This window comes from Mandrillus leucophaeus, unplaced genomic scaffold (assembly GCF_000951045.1).
Source record: "Mandrillus leucophaeus isolate KB7577 unplaced genomic scaffold, Mleu.le_1.0 Scaffold318, whole genome shotgun sequence".
NCBI classification, from domain to species: Eukaryota; Metazoa; Chordata; class Mammalia; order Primates; family Cercopithecidae; genus Mandrillus; species Mandrillus leucophaeus.
Window position 1 is genome coordinate 2,011,576 of NW_012103343.1, and position 18,344 is coordinate 2,029,919.

The following is an 18,344-nucleotide window of genomic DNA, read 5'->3' on the forward strand; positions in this document are numbered from 1 at the left end:
ATATGGCCACTCATTTGATTATTTACCATAATGGTTGCTAGGAAAAAGATAGGTAGAAGAAAAGGTTTTGAAAAAAGGAGACTGAAGCTTTTTAGATAAATCTTTCGTTTTACAGCACTAAAGATCTTTATGCAGCTTTGCACATTGTTCACTTTTGGCAAAATTGATAAGGCTCCTAACATCTTTTCGGCTCCCAATACCATAATATGAGGAAACAGATTTAGGAATATAGGCAACACTGCCATTGATAAAGCAGATTTAACAGTTGTTGTGTGTTGAAACATTATGCTGTTTTACATTTTACATATGTGTTCCAGACCATATCTAATTAAATCTCATATGCCTTCATCAACTTGTAGATATGATCTTATTTATAGTTATTTATATCCCCATTTCCTCAGCTAAATTATAGATCTTTTACTTTAGAAAAGTTGGATTATAATATATATATCTGCTTTAGCTTCAGGCCCTGTGCCTTTCACATAGTTTGTTGAATGAATGAATTAAAAAGTAGGAAAAGTTAAATGTATTTACATAACTCAGCTTGTCTTCTACTTAACAAAATAGATGTACTGTAAAGGTATGATGTTGGCATTCCTTAATTTTGAACTTGAACCTACTATTCATTGTAGAATACATTTTATATATACAAGCGTGCATATATAGACATGACACCTGGCTTTTTGCCTTCAACGAACATACTTTGAAAATGTTCCTTCTGCCAGGCTAGGTGGCTCACACCTGTAATCCCAGGCGTGGGATTTGGGAGGCCAGGGCGGGTGGATCACCTGAGGGTTTGGGAGTTCAAGACCAGCCTGACCAACATGGAGAAACCTTGTCCCTACTAAAAAGACAAAAATTAGTTGGGCGTGGTGGCGCACAGCTGTAGTTCCAGCTACTTGAGAGGCTGAGGCAGGAGAATTGCTTCAACGCAGGACACAGAGGTTGCAGTGAGCTGAGATTGTGCCACTGCGCTCCAGCCTGGCGACAGAGCAAGACTCTGAAAAAAAAAAAAAAAAAAAAAAGTTTCTTCAAAATCCCTGTTCCTGTTATTCATATGGTGTATAAACTTTGCAAGATCCACTGAAAATTCTTCTGCTGAGAATCTAGAGATTAAGTTTTTTGTTTTGTTTTGTTGCTTGCTTGCTTGTTTTTTGAGATGGAGTCTCACTCTGTCGCCCAGGCTGTAGTACAGCGGCACGATCTCGACTCACTGCAGCCTTCGCCTCCCACATTCAAGGGACTCTCCTGCCTCAGCCTCTTGAGTAGCTGGGATTACAGGCATGCGCCACTAAGCCCGGCTAATTTTTGTATTTTTAGTAGAGATAAGGTTTCACCATGTTGGTCAGGCTGATATTGGACTCCTGACCTGGTGATCTGCTTCCCTCGGCCTCCCGAAGTGCTGGGATTACAGGCATGAGCCACCGCACCAGGCCTATTTCTGTTTTTATATCAGTTTTCTTTCTCATCTGGTAATCCCATAAACTTACTAGAATCTAGATTATACACTTCTAACTGCCACATGTGGCTTTGTTCAGTTTTTGCTACTATACCTTTTTCACAGTCTTTGGTATTATGCAGAGACAGTTTAACATATAGAAAATTAGAATGAATTGAGGTATTGAGTTAATATGATCTGTGAAGGCAGTTGCTACGAACTATGCAGCTGACTTTTTTCTAAACCCACGTTCTATTTTTGGGTAATCTCATAATGAAAATGTATGGTGTAATTTTTTAAAAACTTTAATTTTGTTAAGTAAAATCCTGACCTGTGTTTTCAGGTTCGCCGTGTCTCCTTTGCAGATCCAATATACCAAGCAGGATTGGCAGATGACATTGATAGACGATGCTCTATTGTTAGGTCCCATTCTTCAAATAGTTCTCCTATAGGAAAAAGTGTGAAAACTTCTCCTACTACACAATCTAAGGTAAGCTATAGGCTTTAAAATGTACATATACGTATACAGACACAGAATTACATGTGCATGATGTGTCATAAAATAAACAACATATTTGAAAAACTTCTTCCTTGGTTTGAAATATATTCTTTTGTCTGCTACACGGTAAGCAGAAAGGAAGAGAAGAGGTGGTAAGAGGCAGTAATGATCCAGCAAGTAATTGATTAGGTAGTAGATTACTCTTTTTATGTTTTTTGAAATTTTAAAGACATGATTGCAGTCTAAGTTGTAAAAATTGTAAAATTATAGTCATCTAGGGTTCTGAGTGTTTTTTTCTCTCCTTTCTTCTATCTAGCATAATACCACTTCAGCCAAAGGATTTCTGTCCCCAGGATCACGTAGCCCTAAATTTAAGAGCTCAAAGAAGTGTTTAGTAAGAAGTGCTTTAGTTTTCATGTCACTTTATATTTTCATGTTCAGTCAGTTGACCTCTGTGTAACAGCTTCTGAAATTTATTCTAAGATTTCAGAAATGGCCAAAGAGTCCATACCATGCCCAACAGAAAGTGTTTACCCAGCTTTGGTGAACTGTGTGGCACCAGTTGACATCATTTTACCTCAGATTACATCAAACATGTGGTAAGTGGTTATTTAGGCTTCTTGGTTATATTCCAAGATGCCACTTTATTTAAGAAGACTGTTTGAATGCTTGGTTCTCATGTTTAGAATTGATTGGCATGTATTCCTCTCACACACATTTTATTTTTGAAATAAAAATACAACTGAGAAGGTAGGCCAGATAAGGCAATATGAGAAACATTTATCTTAATATAGTAAGATGTATGCGTAATACTTCATGTGCTGCATTGAACCCTTATATCCATTATCTTGTTTAATCCAAATATAAACCTTATGAGGAATATATGAATATCATTTCTACTTTATAGGATGTAGTTTACAAAGATTACCACCAAAACTACATAGCTGTTAAGTCATCATGTGTAAGAAGCATGAGACTCACATACATAAAACCTGTTGATCAGGTGTTTTGTTTTGTTTCTAATTAGAAGTTTATTTCCTTGATGTTTTAAGTCTTGGAAACTTAAATGCCTGCGTGTAGATCGTTCACTCTATCTTGATTAAAAGAATTGTTTTAGGTAGTTTGTGATGCCTTGAGATAGTTTCTCTGTTAATCAGGCTGCCCTGTCATGGCATAATCCCCAATAGGAGATGAAGTATTCTTAAAATTCTCTGAGGAATTTAATGATTCAATAATGTGTGTCAGACATACCAAGTCCATTTCTGATTAAAGTTGGGGAGGCGATTATGCATACTTAAGAATTATCTATTAAAGAGATGTATGTAAAGCACAAGGTACGCAATAGGCTCATTCAGTTTCCAGTACTATTGCTTATACCAGACACACACATCAGATTCGAATTTTATTTTAAATTACACATACATGTGCCTGTCTTCACTGTGGGCAAACCTCAGTTATGATTGAGCTTAAATGGAGAAATTAAACTGGATAAACCCTTGCAAATAGCATATAAGTAAAATTGTATAATTATAATTTCCTGTTTCTGTTTTGTGTAGGGCAAGAGGCCTGGGACAACTCATTAGAGCTAAGAATATAAAAACTATTGGTGATTTGAGTACTCTTACAGCATCTGAAATAAAAACTCTTCCTATCCGTTCTCCAAAAGTGTCCAATGTAAAAAAGGCTCTCAGAATATATCATGAGCAGCAGGTAAAAACTTAGATGTTAGCTACGATGTATATAAATAAATGACGTAGCAGTACAGTTACAGAAGTTTGTTAAAAGATCACTTCATAATGGCACAGGGAAATTGATTCATTTATTTTGTACTGTCTTTATGTATTGCACCTCAGATAAATGTTTAAATTGTTTTCTCTTTGAGTTCTGTTCATCTCCTTCTCTCTTTCATTTCCACCATTTGGTATTTGATTCCATGGCTGCTACTGCTATAACCTAGATGTTCAAATCCAAATATCTACCAAAACCACACAAATTTGTAGGTCACAGTATTTTGATTTTGATGCCTACCACATTTGTGACTTACTTTTCTTACTTTTCCTTTTTGTCAGTATTGTGCACTTGAACATTTTGGGTCATTGGGCATTTTTCAAGATGGTGATGAAAGCTAAGATTCTTCCCTGCTATAAAACTATACAGAATATTTTGTGTATAATTTCAGAAGGATTCAGACTACTGAAACCCATTCAGAGACCCTCTATCCATTGGCAGTACAGATTGAGTATTCCTTTGAGTATTCCTTATCTGAATTGCTTAGAGCCAGAAATGTTTCAGACTTCAGCAGATTTATTTCGATTTTGGGATATTTGCATTATACAGCTACTTGTCAGTTGAGCATCCCTAATCTGGAAATCCAAAACACTCATTAGAGCATTTAGGCATCATGTCAGTGCTCAAAAAGCTTCAAATTTGGATTCCATTCCATCCAAAAAACATTCCGTTTTTGGAGTAGGCATACTCAACCTGTATCAGAAGTTTTGAATACATGAAAAATAGAGTAAGCAGTGTTCTGAATCAGAATTTCTCAGACCTGGGGTTTGCCAGCCACTGAAGACTTCTGCTGTATTCTTGAAGGTCCTTGATTTTATATTAAGTTACTTGTGATCTTCTAAACGTTTGTTAACCGGTTACTCATAAGAGAGAACCAAAACTACTAGTAATTTTCTGTCTCACAGATTTAGTTTCTAAAGTATTTTCTTATTCAGTTTCCATGGGTCCTGGGAAAGTCTATGAGAATTAGGTTTTTTTTACCAGCTTTCCTAAGATACAGTTTACATTTTGTGAAATTCACATACCCTATATGTACAATTAGTTTTTAATATATTCAGTTAAATAATATTCCTCATGATCTAATTTTGAGTCTTTTTTCATCACCCAAAGAAGAAACACTGACCCATTAGCTATCACTCCTCATTTCCACTGCCCAGCCAATGCCTACTTTTCCTCTATAGATTTGCCTATTCTAGGTATTTCATAAAAGTGGGGTTGTACAACTTGTGATCTTTTGTGACTGGCTTCTTTCACTTGGCATAATGTTTTCAAGGTTTATCCTCAAAAGTTTGCATTTTGAGGTTGAATAATATCCATTATATGTATATACCACATTTTGTTTATCCAGTTGACAGACATTTGGGTTGTTTCCACCATTTGCTATTACGAGTAATGCTGCTGTGTCTACAAGTTTTTATATGGATAGATGATTTCATTTCTCTTGTATATATACCCGGAAGTGGAATTGCTGAGTCATATGGTTACTGAACTTACTATTTTCAGAAAGTTAACTTACTGAACTTAGTATTTTCTCAACCAGTGGTCCGTAAGTCCTAGAAACACTTAAGAAAATTTTATTTTATTTTGTTTTATTTTTTTTTTAAAGACAGTGTCACTCTGTCACCCAGGCCAGAGTGCATGGGGGCGTGATCTCGGCCCACTGCAGCTTCCACCTCCTGAACTCAAGCAGTTCTCCTGCCTCAGCCTCCCGGGTAGCTGGGATTACAGGCACCCTAATTTTTGTGTTTTTAGTAGAGATGGGGTTTCACTATGTTGGCCAGGCTGTCTGGAACTCCTGACCTCAAGTGATCTCCCCACCTCGGCCTCCCAAAGTGCTGGGATTACAGGGGTGAGCCACTGCACCCAGCCAGAAAATTGTGTTCTTTAAAAAAAAAAAAAAAAAAAAAAAAATCTGTATTTTATTTAAGCTTGGAAGTCTCTGGTATAGACTTTTTTATACCACATTCTTGAACTTGGGAAATAGAATGTAATTTTCTTAGCTGCCATGGCTATATTTCCTGAGAAAACCATTATGAAATATTATTAAATTCTAACCCTCTCTTTGAGGAAATAATTTGTAATGCTGTATTTTGTGAAGTTAGAACCTACCTTCTTAGCAGTATTAGCTCTTAATTGTGATGGGAGGTAGAACATAGGTTCATACAATATGTTTTCCAGTGTTTGTACTATTACTCCTATTAAAAGTAAATTTTAATTTGTTTTTGTTTTTGGTTTTGTTTTGCCTTTTTTCTGCTCCAACTGTGTAAACAAGGTGAAGACTCGTGGACTAGAAGAGATTCCAGTTTTTGATATTTCTGAAAAAACAGTAAATGGAATAGAAAATAAATCTTTGTCACCTGATGAAGAAAGACTTGCCTCAGGTATATTTTAGCAAAGTGGGATAATTTTATTTAGAAGATCAGCTGACTTTCTTGAAATACTTTGTTTTCAGTTTTAATCTAATTTGACCATGCCTTATTATTTCAACAATTATTTTATGTTTAATGTGAAGTATGTGAAAAACTAAACGAATGGACATCAAATGTGTCTACTTGTTTTTCTTGTCAACTTCTCCATCAAGGTCTCAAGGATATAAACTATATACTTCTAGTCATATTAATAAATGAAGTAGTCTACCCATTTTTAAATTTCTTTAATAGCACAGAATAATCTATGAGAATAGCACAGAATAATAAACTGTGGTAGGCTGGGCATGGTGCTCATGCCTGTAATCCCAGCACTTTGGGAGGCCAAGGTGGGTGGTTCGTTGGAGGTCAGGAGTTTGAGACCACCCTCAGCAACATGATGAAACCCCGTCCCTCCTGAAAATACAAAAATTAGCGTGGTGGTGCATGCCAGTAATTACAGCTACTTGGGAGGCTGAGGTGGGAGAATGGATTGAACCCAGGAGGCAGAGGCTGCAGTGAGCCGAGATTACGCCACTGCACTCCAGCCTGGGCAATAGAATGAGGCTCTATCTCATAATAATAATAAGAATGATAATAAGCAGCAGCTATGGTAGATTTTTTTTTGTCCACTTGTCCTCATGGAGAGTGAGGTACCTAAGCCTGCGCTTTCAATTTGAAACCTAGGCACTTGGACTAACTTAAAAGATCATGTAAATAATTTAGTTTTTGTCTGGTATAGATTTAGTTGTGCTTTTTTTCTCTTTTAGATATAATTGATCCTGTTCCGTTAGAAACTCCATTATCCAAAAATCTTGTGGCACAGATTAGTGCTCTTGCTCTTCAGCTGGATTCAGAAGATCTTCATAATTATTCAGGAAGCCAACTATTTGAAATGCATGAGAAACTAAGTAGTATGGCAAACTGTGTAATAAAAAATCTACAGTCACGTTGGAGATCACCATCCCATGAAAATTCTATTTAGTATTTTAAGAGAAAATTGAAGGTTTTTTTTAAACATCACTGGATTTCTTGATTGAGGAAACAAGTTCTGAAATAATAGCACAATTTCAAAGAAGAGACTGTTTGCAAAGTTGATAACATTTCAAACCCTGAAGGACAGTGGCTTATTGTGTAAGTTCAATTTTGTAAGTTCATTATGTAAGATCTTTTTTTTCATATAATGTGTTTTCTTGGCTGCTACGTGTGGTTTTTCAGGAAACTTAATGATCTGAGATGTGAAAGCAAAACTGATAATAGAACTATACAGTTTATTTCATACTTTCTTAAACCTGTGCATATTCTGGTGAAACATGTTAAAATACTTTAAGTAAAATTGAATATTTTTCTTTGAGTTTTTGCTGAACTGATAAAGGTATTTATACTTTCGTTTGTTTGTTTAATTCATGTTTGTTGGGCCTGAGGTTTAGGAAGTTTGTTTTTGGTTAAAAACCTCAAATGAAATACGAAGGAATTGAAACTTTTCCTGCATATGTCAACTTTGGACAGCTTTCAAGAAAAATGAGAAAAGTTGCAACTTCTAGGGGTTAAAATATTAATACAGAATTTACTAAGATTTTATTCATTTGCATTAGCAAATATTTGTGCAGCAGCAGTTGACTGTGAAAATTTATTCTTATGAGACGTATAGTATTGATTTTTAAATGCATGATTGTACATTATGTATAGATGACAATGTTTTTAATTTATAAATTTCATTCTTCGTTAACTGCATGGGTTTTTCTGCAGCTTATTGTGAATACCTTGGTTCTGTTCAATAGAAACATTTTGTATATATTAAATACTGAAATATCAGTATGGACGGTAGAAGTGCTTCATGGACTTGTTGCACATATTTGTAGGATTCTGTATCTGCAAATACAACAACAATAGTTTTGTACTTAGTTAACAGTCTTAGTTAAAACATGAATTTATTTTTTAAAAGTATCCAGTATAAGTAAAATTATAGAAATAAGAAAATGTTACACAACAACTTTGCTGTTCCTACCCTTACCTTCTTACTACTTTTGGTTTGGAAGAGGGTATCAGCCACTAGAAAGTGTGCCTCCTTACATTTCTTAAAGGAAAGTTAGTTTCAGTATTTCACAGCAAGTTGGACTGTACGAAATCTAGAGTTGATCTGCTTTTTAAACCTTCATCTAAAAGCAAACTTGGAAGAAATTTGAAACTGTTGTTTTTAATATGTGTCTGTTTTGCCTAGGTTTTCTTTCTTTAAATAGGTATGTAATTAAAACCTTTGTAAATTTTGCCAACTAATATTAGTGCCTGACTTCCCATATTTGTTTCATCTTTTTAAACTGACAATATATCTCACTTGTTCTCTGAATAGAATGAGTGAGTGATCCCAGTTTTCACGTTTTATTCAGAAGCTAATCCCTACTTAGCAAGGTACACGTTCTACAGCAAGTCATAGAAAGTTTAATCCTTGTGCCTAGTTAGCTCTCCTGTATTCAGGGATCTCTATAAAACTTTGTGTCTTTTTTCATCAGCCCCTATAAAAGTTGGTGTCTTTTTTCATCATCATAAATTCATCATAACCACAGATATTTTTGGGTCTAAATAAGATATTCATATACCAAGGATGGTTTTATAAAGAATTCTGGGATCATTGAATTAAGGATTGTGGCTTGAAGTAAACTAGAGAAAAATACTAATTTCTTTAGAAGGAATTATAATTATGATTTACATTTTACATCATTTATTTCCCAAATTAACAGTAAAGAGGTGCACATGAGTTTTTAGCAAACACGTATGAATAAGCAGGTATGTATATGTGTTTGGGGCATAGGGGAGCAGGTTACGTTCCTAACACACTTCAGAATTAAAATTAGCTCGTTTCATGACTATGTGCCTTAACATTTGTGTGAACTAAACTTGCTGATTGAATGAAATTCTTGGGAAGCCGAACAGTAATAGCAGAAAATGTGACCAAGTGAGTATCATGTACTTAAATCACTGAATTTTATGTGAGCACAAGCATTAATTTTAAAAACATTGTAGTTTAATAAGGTTGCATTTAAAGTATTTGGGAGCAAAGACAAGCATGCTGAATCTTCATTTTGCTATGGCTATAAGCATATATTTTTGGCAACTAACTTGCAATATTCTTGCCTTAAAATTTCCTGCAAATTTCCCCCTTAGTAATTCCCAAATAGCAAAACATTAATATTCCATGATTAGCTCCACTGTGTTCTCACTATTAAAATGGAATTCGTTTTTTCAAATCTTTTCTAATGGTTAATAAAACAAATGTCAGATAATAAGAACACTCAAATGTGGTGTCTTAATTGTCTTATGCATATTTAAGAAGAAAAAACTAGTGGCATACAGGAGTGTAGTGTAGTATCTTTTTGTTGGTTTTTTTTTTTTTTTGAGAGAGTCTCACTCTGTCACCCAGGCTGGAGTGCATCTCGGCTCACTGCAAGCTCTGCCTCCCAGGTTCACGCCATTCTCCTGCCTCAGCCTGCTGAGTAGCTGGGACTACAGGTGCCCGCCGCCACACCCAGCTAATTTTTTGTATTTTTAGTAGAGAGCGGTTCACTGTTAGCCAGGATGGTCTTGATCTGATGATGTGATCTGCCTGCCTTGGCTTCCCAAAGTGCTGGGATTACAGGTGTGAGCGTCCACGCCCGGCCATTTTCTTTTTTTTGAGATGGAGTTCCGCCCTTGCTGCCTAGGCTGGAGTGCACTGGTGCGGTCTCGGCTCACTGCATCCTCCACCTCTTGGGTTCAAGCGATTCTCCTGCCTCAGCCTCCCGAGTAGCTGGGATTACAGGCGCCTGCCACCACAACCGGATTTTTGTATTTTTAGTAGAGATGGGGTTTCACCATATCGGCCAGGTTGGTCTCGGACTTCTAACCTCAAGATGATCCACCTGCCTCAGCCTCCTAAAGTGCTGGAATTACAGGTGTGAGCCACCGCTCCTGGCCCATCATTTTTATATGTATGAAATCTATTTTGAATTTTAGAGTAGATTTAAATTTTCAGTATTTCAGTGACCTCATCATTAAAACTGCTTTGCGACTTGTACAAGTTTGAAAACCATTGTTGAATCATATGTTGCTTTACTCTAATTTCAGATAGTTAAAGGTTGAATCAGGTTAAATAATGCTATTGGATAATACAGTCAAAAACAGAATTTAAACCTGAACATTAAAAGCAGGATTGAAGGTGGGGCAGGTGGATCACTTGGGTCCAGGAGTTCAAAACTGACCTGGCCAATGGGTCGAAATCCTGTCTCTACAAAAAATACAAAGATCAGCCAGGCATGTTTGTGCACACTTGTAATCTCAACTACTCAGGAGGCTGAGACATGAGAATTGCTTGCACCTATTAGGCAGAGGTTGCAGTGAGCCGAGATCATGCCGTTGCGTGACAGAGCAAGTCTCTTGTCTTGCCAAAAAAAAAAAAAAAAAATTTAATTCTAACATTGCCCATGGATTTTTTTTTTCTGTACAGCTTGAAGATAAGATAGTCAAAGACTCTGTTACAATTTAAACATCATAAAAATGTGAAGAGTAAGTTGTGAGGCAACAAACAAAATTAGAGGAAATGGTGGGGATCATGAATAAGTGAAGTTTTATTTTTTATTTTTTATTTTTATTATACTTTAAGTTCTAGGTTACATGTGCACAACGTGCAGGTTTGTTACATATGTATACATGTGCCATGTTGGTGTGCTGCACCCATCAACTCGTCATTTACATCAGGTATAACTCCCAGTGCCATCCCTCTCCCCTCCCCCCCCCCCGAAGTTTTATTTTTTAAGGTAAAGGAATGAGAATAGAGTAATTGCTTTTTTAAAAAAAAGTATAAATGAGTTAATTTTTTTCTTACAACTTTGACTTTAATTCAGTAAGAAAGGCCTAGGTTTAATCTCATATTCTTCATAATTGATTTTTCCAGAAGTTAATTTGTCATTCAGCCTAGGAGGCTATAAAACAGCAGTTAGTTGGCATTATTAGACTAAAACTTGGGTGTGGGGAGGAGACTGTTTCCTCATTACTGCAACCCATGTCTATCTTATTCCTAAGCCATTAGAAGGACCTTGTCCTTTGTATAGAAACATTAGAGTGAGGTTTTGATTTCTAACATAGCGCTTCTCAAACTTGGATGTGCATATGAACAAGCCGATTCTGATTCAGTAGATCTGCAGTGGGCCTCGTGAGTCTTTTTAAACACAGTCCCAGGTGATTCATACAGATGCCTGTGAACTGCACTGGTAGATGGGCCTAAGAAGCTTCAGGCTGTGTATTAGGTTTTGGTAACGCAAGCAGGTTCAAGTCCTTTTATAACTCCGTCAATTTTATGAATTGGGGATATAGACTGGTTTTGAAGTCTTAAAAGTTCAAACATTTTAAGAAAGTTAAGCATCATCTTGCTTCTTTATTAAGAGCCTTTTAAAAATATGGACGATTTATTTTTTAAATAGGCAGACTTTAATAGTTTCATGTTATAAAGAATCTTATTGATAAGGCAAATTAAACAAAGTATTTTCTCATGAGTATTTGTGGGTTATGTTTTTATTAACATAAAAGTTGATTTCTAAGTATTAGAATATATTTAGTCTCTAAATAAATCTTGCCTTCTATTATGGGTCATTATTTTGTTAATAAACATGGAAAATCGACACTACCCCTAATATTAATCTGGCTGTTAAATTTAGTAGTGCTATAATGAAGAAGTCCGTCTAGCAGATACGCCCTGTCATTATACTGCAGGCCTCTAGTCACTTAATTTTCTGTTATATTCCGTGGTTGAAAATTACTGTTTCATTATAAAGTTAAATTTGCAAGAGTTGACTGATTTGATTCTTGAAAAGTGAGCTTTTCTTGGAATTCTGTTAAGGTGTTAGATTTTCCTCACATATTTAAATAATCTGTAAGAACTACCCTGAAAGCACTAAGGAAAATGTAGCCGAAAGTTAAGTAATAGGTTTTAAAAATTTGTTTATCAAAATTTATTGATAGTTTGATCTGTAAAACAAATTGGGTTTCGTGCTTTCTGATGTGCAGTTAGTAAGTCTGTTATGTGCCAGGCTTTACATATTGCTCTTTGCAAGTAGCTATTAAAATGTAAGTCATTGAAGTTTGAAGATCTATAAATATTTAATATAGTAGTGTAAACAGTTGTGAGAATTTACTCAGTTCTGAAATAGAATGTTAAATTTTCCAGTGTGGTCCTAATCATGTTTTTCTTTACATACTAAGCCTTTCTTTCTCCAAAGAACCGTTAAAACCAAATATGACATGGTAAGCTCTAAATACCATTGGAATAAAAGATCACCCTTCATCTTACCCAAAAAATTGAAGACAATATTTTCCATTGTTGATGTCACAAGTAAGAAAAAAACTAACTTTTGTACTCTACTTGAAGCAGAGGGAATATTTTTGGCCCCAGTGTGCCAATTTATAATTGTAGATAAAGCTAAATTTACTGGACAGGAAGCTTAGATGCTGATAGAAATTGATGCACTGAGAAGTGATGAGTTGAAGAGAATGGAAAAGGCAGATTGAGCTGGAATTTTAATGCATAGTCCATTTAGTAGAGAGACAACCTGTCCTGTATACTCATGTACTTCAGAAATAACTGATAGCCTGTAGTCTCTGAGAGCTGTTCTGTACATAGCACAGTATTATAATTGATGTTCATAAATACCCTGAGGGATTATGTTAAAATATAGTATTACTCCCCCAAAAGCAGTAAATTAATAAGTATTTCCAACAAAAGGCAGCTTTGTTTCTTAAACAGATAACAACATATAACTAGGAAGATCACCTTCAAAATAAAGTATCATGGAACTGAAAATAGAGTATGGTGTAACAATTATTTTGATACATTATTTAATAACAAGTGTCTAAAGAATTTTTTATTTTTATAGAATAGGAGGTTTCCAAAAGAAAACAGAATTAAGAGCAAAATTGGTTTTGAATATAGAAACTGAAGGATGGCAATCTTCTAAGGTTTTTACAGAGCACAGATTGGCAAATGGTAGCATGCCACCTGTTTTTTATACTACCTGTGAGCTGAGACTGGTTTTTACATTTTTTAATGGTTAAAAAAGTCAAAAGAAAGAGGATATTTTGTGACACATGAAAACATATTAAATTAAAATTTCAGTATCCAGAAATAAAGTGTTATTGGAACAGCTGTGCTTATTTATGTATTGTCTTTAGTTGCTTTCGTACTACGGTGGCTGAGTTTAGTAGTATAACAGTCTGTATGACTTCCAACAGTCAAAATACTGTCTAGCCTTTTTTAAAAGAGTTTATCAATCCCTTTTATGGGGGAAGGTTTTGCTCATACATGGCATGTTAGTCAATTTAGTTATTTGCTTCTAGCTGGCAGAGTGAGGTCTTGAATACTTACATATTTCTATTACCCCTGTATTTTCCAAAATGGCTTCTCCTGATTTTACTTATGTGTTTTACTGTTGCTCAAATTACACAGATACTAGGAAACACTAGTACTTTAAAAGTACACTTCTTTTTTCTACTTAAACTCTCAAACTATAGTTAGTATTTACCATGATGTTAAGGGACTTTGATGGTCTGTGAATTACCAGTTGCTTTCTGCACTACCTCCTGTGGATAGACCTGATGGATAGCACTTAGAAAAAGACTGATAGACGCCAAATCAGTCATTTATTAACCCTATAATATTGTTGTCCCCATCATTTGGTAAACTGTAAGAGAGCTTAGTTTTACATTCACAAAGTATTTATATTTGATAAGTCTTAAAAATGATTTAAGTTGAAACCTAACAGAAGTACTTGTTAATTACTCAGTTACCCGCAAATAATGGAAATAATGGTGCAGTCAGTTTTGATTGTGTAATGCTTTATACTAGGGGTCCCAAACTCCTGGGTGGCATTAGATTCTCACAGGAGCATGAACCCCATTGTGAACTGCACATGCAAGATCTAGATTGTGCGCTCATGAGAATCTAATACCTGATGATCTGAGGTGGAACAGTTTCATCCTGAAACCATCTCCTCCAACACCTCTCTCTGTGGAAATTGGAACACCTCTGTCTGTGGAAATTGTCTTCCACGAAACTCGTCCTTATTGCCAAAAAGGTTAGGGGACCACTGCTTTATACAGTGTTGGAAGCAGGCACACTTACAGTTACTATTTCTGGTTCTTTATGACTCTTGAGGGGGGCAGAATCTATGTTTGATTCACAATAAAACTTTTCATGAATCATTGAGGGTTAACTGTTATCACTTGCCAATGGAAACTGGATATTGAAACATTTTTTAAGAAATGCACTTTTACCTGAAATAAAACTATGAAAACTAAACTCTGGTACTTGTTTTTGTTGGCTACATTTTGGTTTTTTGTTTTGTTTTAGTGAGATCTGAAATGAGTATGAATAGCTTAATTCAAATACCACAAAATGTACATTATATTTATCTACAAACATGAACCATTGCTTTTCCTTTTCCCCTTTTATGGCCTGCTTTTTAACCGCAGATTTTCTGATTTGTGCATAGTTTTATGGGTTCCACTGGTTTCTAAATCCAGAGATGGTGGTTTTTTTTCGTTGTTAATGAGTTCAGTTTTTCATTGAACTTGTTACAAGAGAGGTTTCGTCAAATAAGGGCTGAGTAGATGCAGGCAAGCTTGGAGAGGGAGTCCACATGGTTTGGGTGAGAGCAGAGCTGACGCTGCCAGGCTAGTCACCAGATGAAGTAAATGCCACCAGATGAAGTAAACGTGACCTTAGCTTCCTCTGCAGAACCAAGCAACTTGGTGCAGCCGAAGAAAAGCTCCATAGTTTTAAGGAAAAAAAAACCCACCACAACAATTAGGTAAACAGTGATGTTGAAAGATACTGTATTAGTTTCCTGGGGCTGCTGTAACAGTACCGCAAACCTAGTGAGTTAACAGAAATGTATTGTCTCAGTTTTGAGTAGTAGAGGTCTGAGATACCGTATCAGCACGGTTTGTTCCTTCTAAGGACCATGTGGAAGTATCTGTCCCATACCTCTCCCCAGCTAGCTTTCTGGGTGGTTTGCTGGCCATTTTAGGCAGGTAGAGGTATTTCCCCAATCTCCCATCTTCATACGACTTTCTCCCTGTGTGCCTGTGTATTTGTATCAGGATAGCAAGGCTGTTGGATTAGGGCCTCATCTGAATTAACAGCATCTGCAAGGATCCTATTTCCAAGGTCACATTCTGAGGCCTTGGGGTTAGGACTTAACATGAATTTGGGGGTGGGAGGGTGGGACCCAATACAGTTCATACATTTGAGTGAGATTTGGTTGAGATGTAACCCGTAGACCTAATTTCTCCCTTTTATAGTTTCTTGAAGATGGCTCTTTGCAGCCTACGTGGTAGTGGAGATATATTCAAAGGACTTCCCTAGTATCGTTGGACCAACAAGCACAAGCAGATGGCAGGAAGATTAGAACATTGGATATTGATTGCCAGTTTTTAAGGTGTGTTAATTTTCTTGTGATTAATATTTTAAGAGTCCTTTGTAAGATACACACTGAAAGGTGACTAATCTATAATAAGATTAACTATAAGGAAGTTATAAGGTAATGGGAGGAGTGCATTGGTTGGGTGGAGAAGAAACAAGGTTAACCGTGAGTTGATAATTTTTGAGGCTACTTGGTGGATTCTCTACTTTTATACATATAGTCATCCCTCAATATCCATGGCGTATTGGTTTCAGGACCACCCCCACCTTATGAATGTTAAAAAAAATCCTTAGTATAAAATGACCTAATATTTGCATATAACCTATGCACATCCTCCCATATACTTTAAATCAGGGTTCCCCAACCCATGGGCTGTGGAATGGTACCGGTCCATGGTCTGTTAGGAAACAGACTGTACAGCAGGAGGTTGAGTGGCCGGTGAGCACGCATTATCACCTGAGCTCTGCCTCGTGTCAGCTCAGTGGCCACATTAAATTCTTCATGAACTGTACATGTGAGGGATCTAGGTTTGTGCTCCTTATGAGAATCTAACACCTGATCTGAGGTGGAACAGTTTCATTCCCCACCCTTCCCTGTTGTGTGGAAAAATTGTTTTCCACGAAACCGGTCCCTAGTGCCAGAAAGGCTGCGGACCTGTGCTTTAAATCATCTCTTGATTATAATACCTAATATTATGTAAGTGTATGTAAATATGTTATGCTGTATTCTTTAAGGACTAATCACAAGAAAAGAGTTCAGCTCTTCAGTACAGATGTGACCATCTTTTTTCTGAATATTTTTGATTCATGGTTGGTTGAATCTGTGGATGTGAACCCGAGGATCTTGGAAAGTCAGCTGCATGTTGAACATTTTCCAGGCTTTAAAGAAAAATCTATAAGAGACAAAAGTTCTGTTTTTGCAATAGCAACTGCAAAGTGTGCCTTGGCAAACCGATAAAGTAAATAGGAAATTTAAAACTAAACCAGCCAGGCCAGGTCCAGTGGCTCAGGCCTGTAATCCCAGCACTTTGGGAGGCTGAGGTAGGTGCATCCTCTGAAGTCAGGAGTTCAAGACCAGTCTGGCCAATATGGCAAAACCCTGTCTCTACTAAAAATACAAACAACCTGTAGTGGTGGTGCACACCTACTAGTCAGCTACTTAGGAGGCTGAGACACGAGAATCGCTTGAACCCAGGAGGGAGAGGCTGCAGTGAGCAGAGATTGGGCCACTACACTCCAGCCTGGGCAACAGAGTGAGACTCTGTCTCCAAACAAAAAAATGGCTCATTGTAATGGAGATAGCATATACTTTAGTATTCTAAAAGTTTGGGAGTTGGAAATCACAGAATTGTTGCCTAACTTGCATTTTTATCTAGTTTAAGGCAAGATGGAAGACTTGGGAGCAGGAGAGTAGCAATCTCTGGCACCATTTGGATGGTTAGGCATAATCTGCCTTTTCTTGGGTCTGTAAATTCCCTGAGGGCACCAGCTGTCTCTTGTTCTTCACTTGAGCTTCATCTAACCTAGTGCCTGGCATACAGGTGTATGTTGGTCATTCGCAAGTGAGTGCGCTCTTTGTAAGAGCATTTGCTCCCTGTGAGTCTCAGACACATTAAGAAGCTTGAGACAGCATTGCTGCGCCTGTAAAGTTACAGGGACTTATCTGCCTTCTGGGAAGAACAGTCTTAAACATTAAGCCATTATGGTTGCTTCATCCCTTTGCCTTTGCCACATGCTGCCATCCTACTGGATGCAGATGGGAAGCCCTGAAGTTTAGGATTGGAGTCCACAGGTGTTCTTAAAACTGTAAGAGAAGCTTGTTGAATGCAAGTATAGATCAAATTTTGAGAATGTCTACTCTTATGCATAACATTTTTAAAATTTAGATAATTTTTTAGTAATTTTATGTAGAATTTGCTTCATTGAATTTTTATAGATATTAAAACCATTAAAAATAATGCTCATTCCATCCACAGAGTGTTGCAGAATTAGAGGTTTTATTAGTTGCTAGTTTGTATTGATTGTAAGTTTATAATTTCAGAACTGAATAATAAGCATTATCAATCAGTAAGCAAGGAAAAAGTGAACATCTCTGCTATTTTTCCTTTAATGTGTTTGGCATATTCAAAATCCCTGTTTTAGAAAAGAAATAATGTTAAAACATGTTTATAATGGAGAAAGATGCGAGGCACAGAAATAATATTGCAGAAGCTTTTAAAATGTCTATTCTGCAACTTATTTTAAAACCCAAAGGTGAAAGGATGGTACTACCATAAATCACATTGACACAGAAAAACCATAGGCAGCTCGAGAAATTAGGTAACAGTGGAGAGTCTAGTAGGATCTGTAGGTCCTGCAGACAAGTGTGATGCTTTGAAATGCCTAAATAGCTTCAACGTAGTTGGCTGGGAGCATTCCGGTCCTGCCAGTCCTCTGCACAGTGCCATACATCCAACCTTCATCAATAGCTTGAACATTTATGATGGCATCTCCATCCTTGAAAGACACCTCATCTGCATCAGCAGCCATATAGTCATACATGGCACGGAAGATTTTCTATTCGTGGGGATGGAAAAAGGGGAAATATTATATGTTGGATTTGCAACAGCACACATCTACTTGTGAGATGTCTCAGGACTGACTTCACAAACTTAAGTTGAACGAAAGAGAATGTGCAACCATCAACAAAGTAAAAGGAACCCACAAAATAGGAAATACTTGCAAATCATATATCTGATAGACAATATCCAGAACATATGAAGAACT

The 18,344-nt window shown here is 36.5% G+C and overlaps 2 protein-coding genes across 5 annotated transcripts in view; one reads left to right on the forward strand and one right to left on the reverse strand.

Annotated features, from left to right (window-relative positions):
- Positions 1-8,409, forward strand: part of RIF1 (replication timing regulatory factor 1) — a 61,462-nt gene extending 53,053 nt beyond the window's left edge. For 2 of the 3 annotated variants that reach the window (XM_011987845.1, XM_011987844.1), the window contains exons 31-35: positions 1,782-1,928; positions 2,421-2,536; positions 3,494-3,647; positions 5,998-6,106; positions 6,901-8,409. In XM_011987845.1, coding sequence (XP_011843235.1) covers positions 1,782-1,928; positions 2,421-2,536; positions 3,494-3,647; positions 5,998-6,106; positions 6,901-7,115 — 741 coding nt within the window. In that variant the 3' untranslated portion in view covers positions 7,116-8,409. Of the gene's footprint in view, positions 1-1,781; positions 1,929-2,253; positions 2,332-2,420; positions 2,537-3,493; positions 3,648-5,997; positions 6,107-6,900 lie in introns of all 3 variants that reach the window. The other variant, XM_011987843.1, reaches the window with a different exon arrangement.
- A 9,149-nt stretch (positions 8,410-17,558) lies between these two features.
- Positions 17,559-18,344, reverse strand: part of NEB (nebulin) — a 223,643-nt gene continuing 222,857 nt past the window's right edge. For both annotated transcript variants that reach the window (XM_011987847.1, XM_011987846.1), the window contains exon 149: positions 17,559-18,134. In XM_011987847.1, coding sequence (XP_011843237.1) covers positions 17,961-18,134 — 174 coding nt within the window. In that variant the 3' untranslated portion in view covers positions 17,559-17,960. The remainder of the gene's footprint in view (positions 18,135-18,344) is intronic.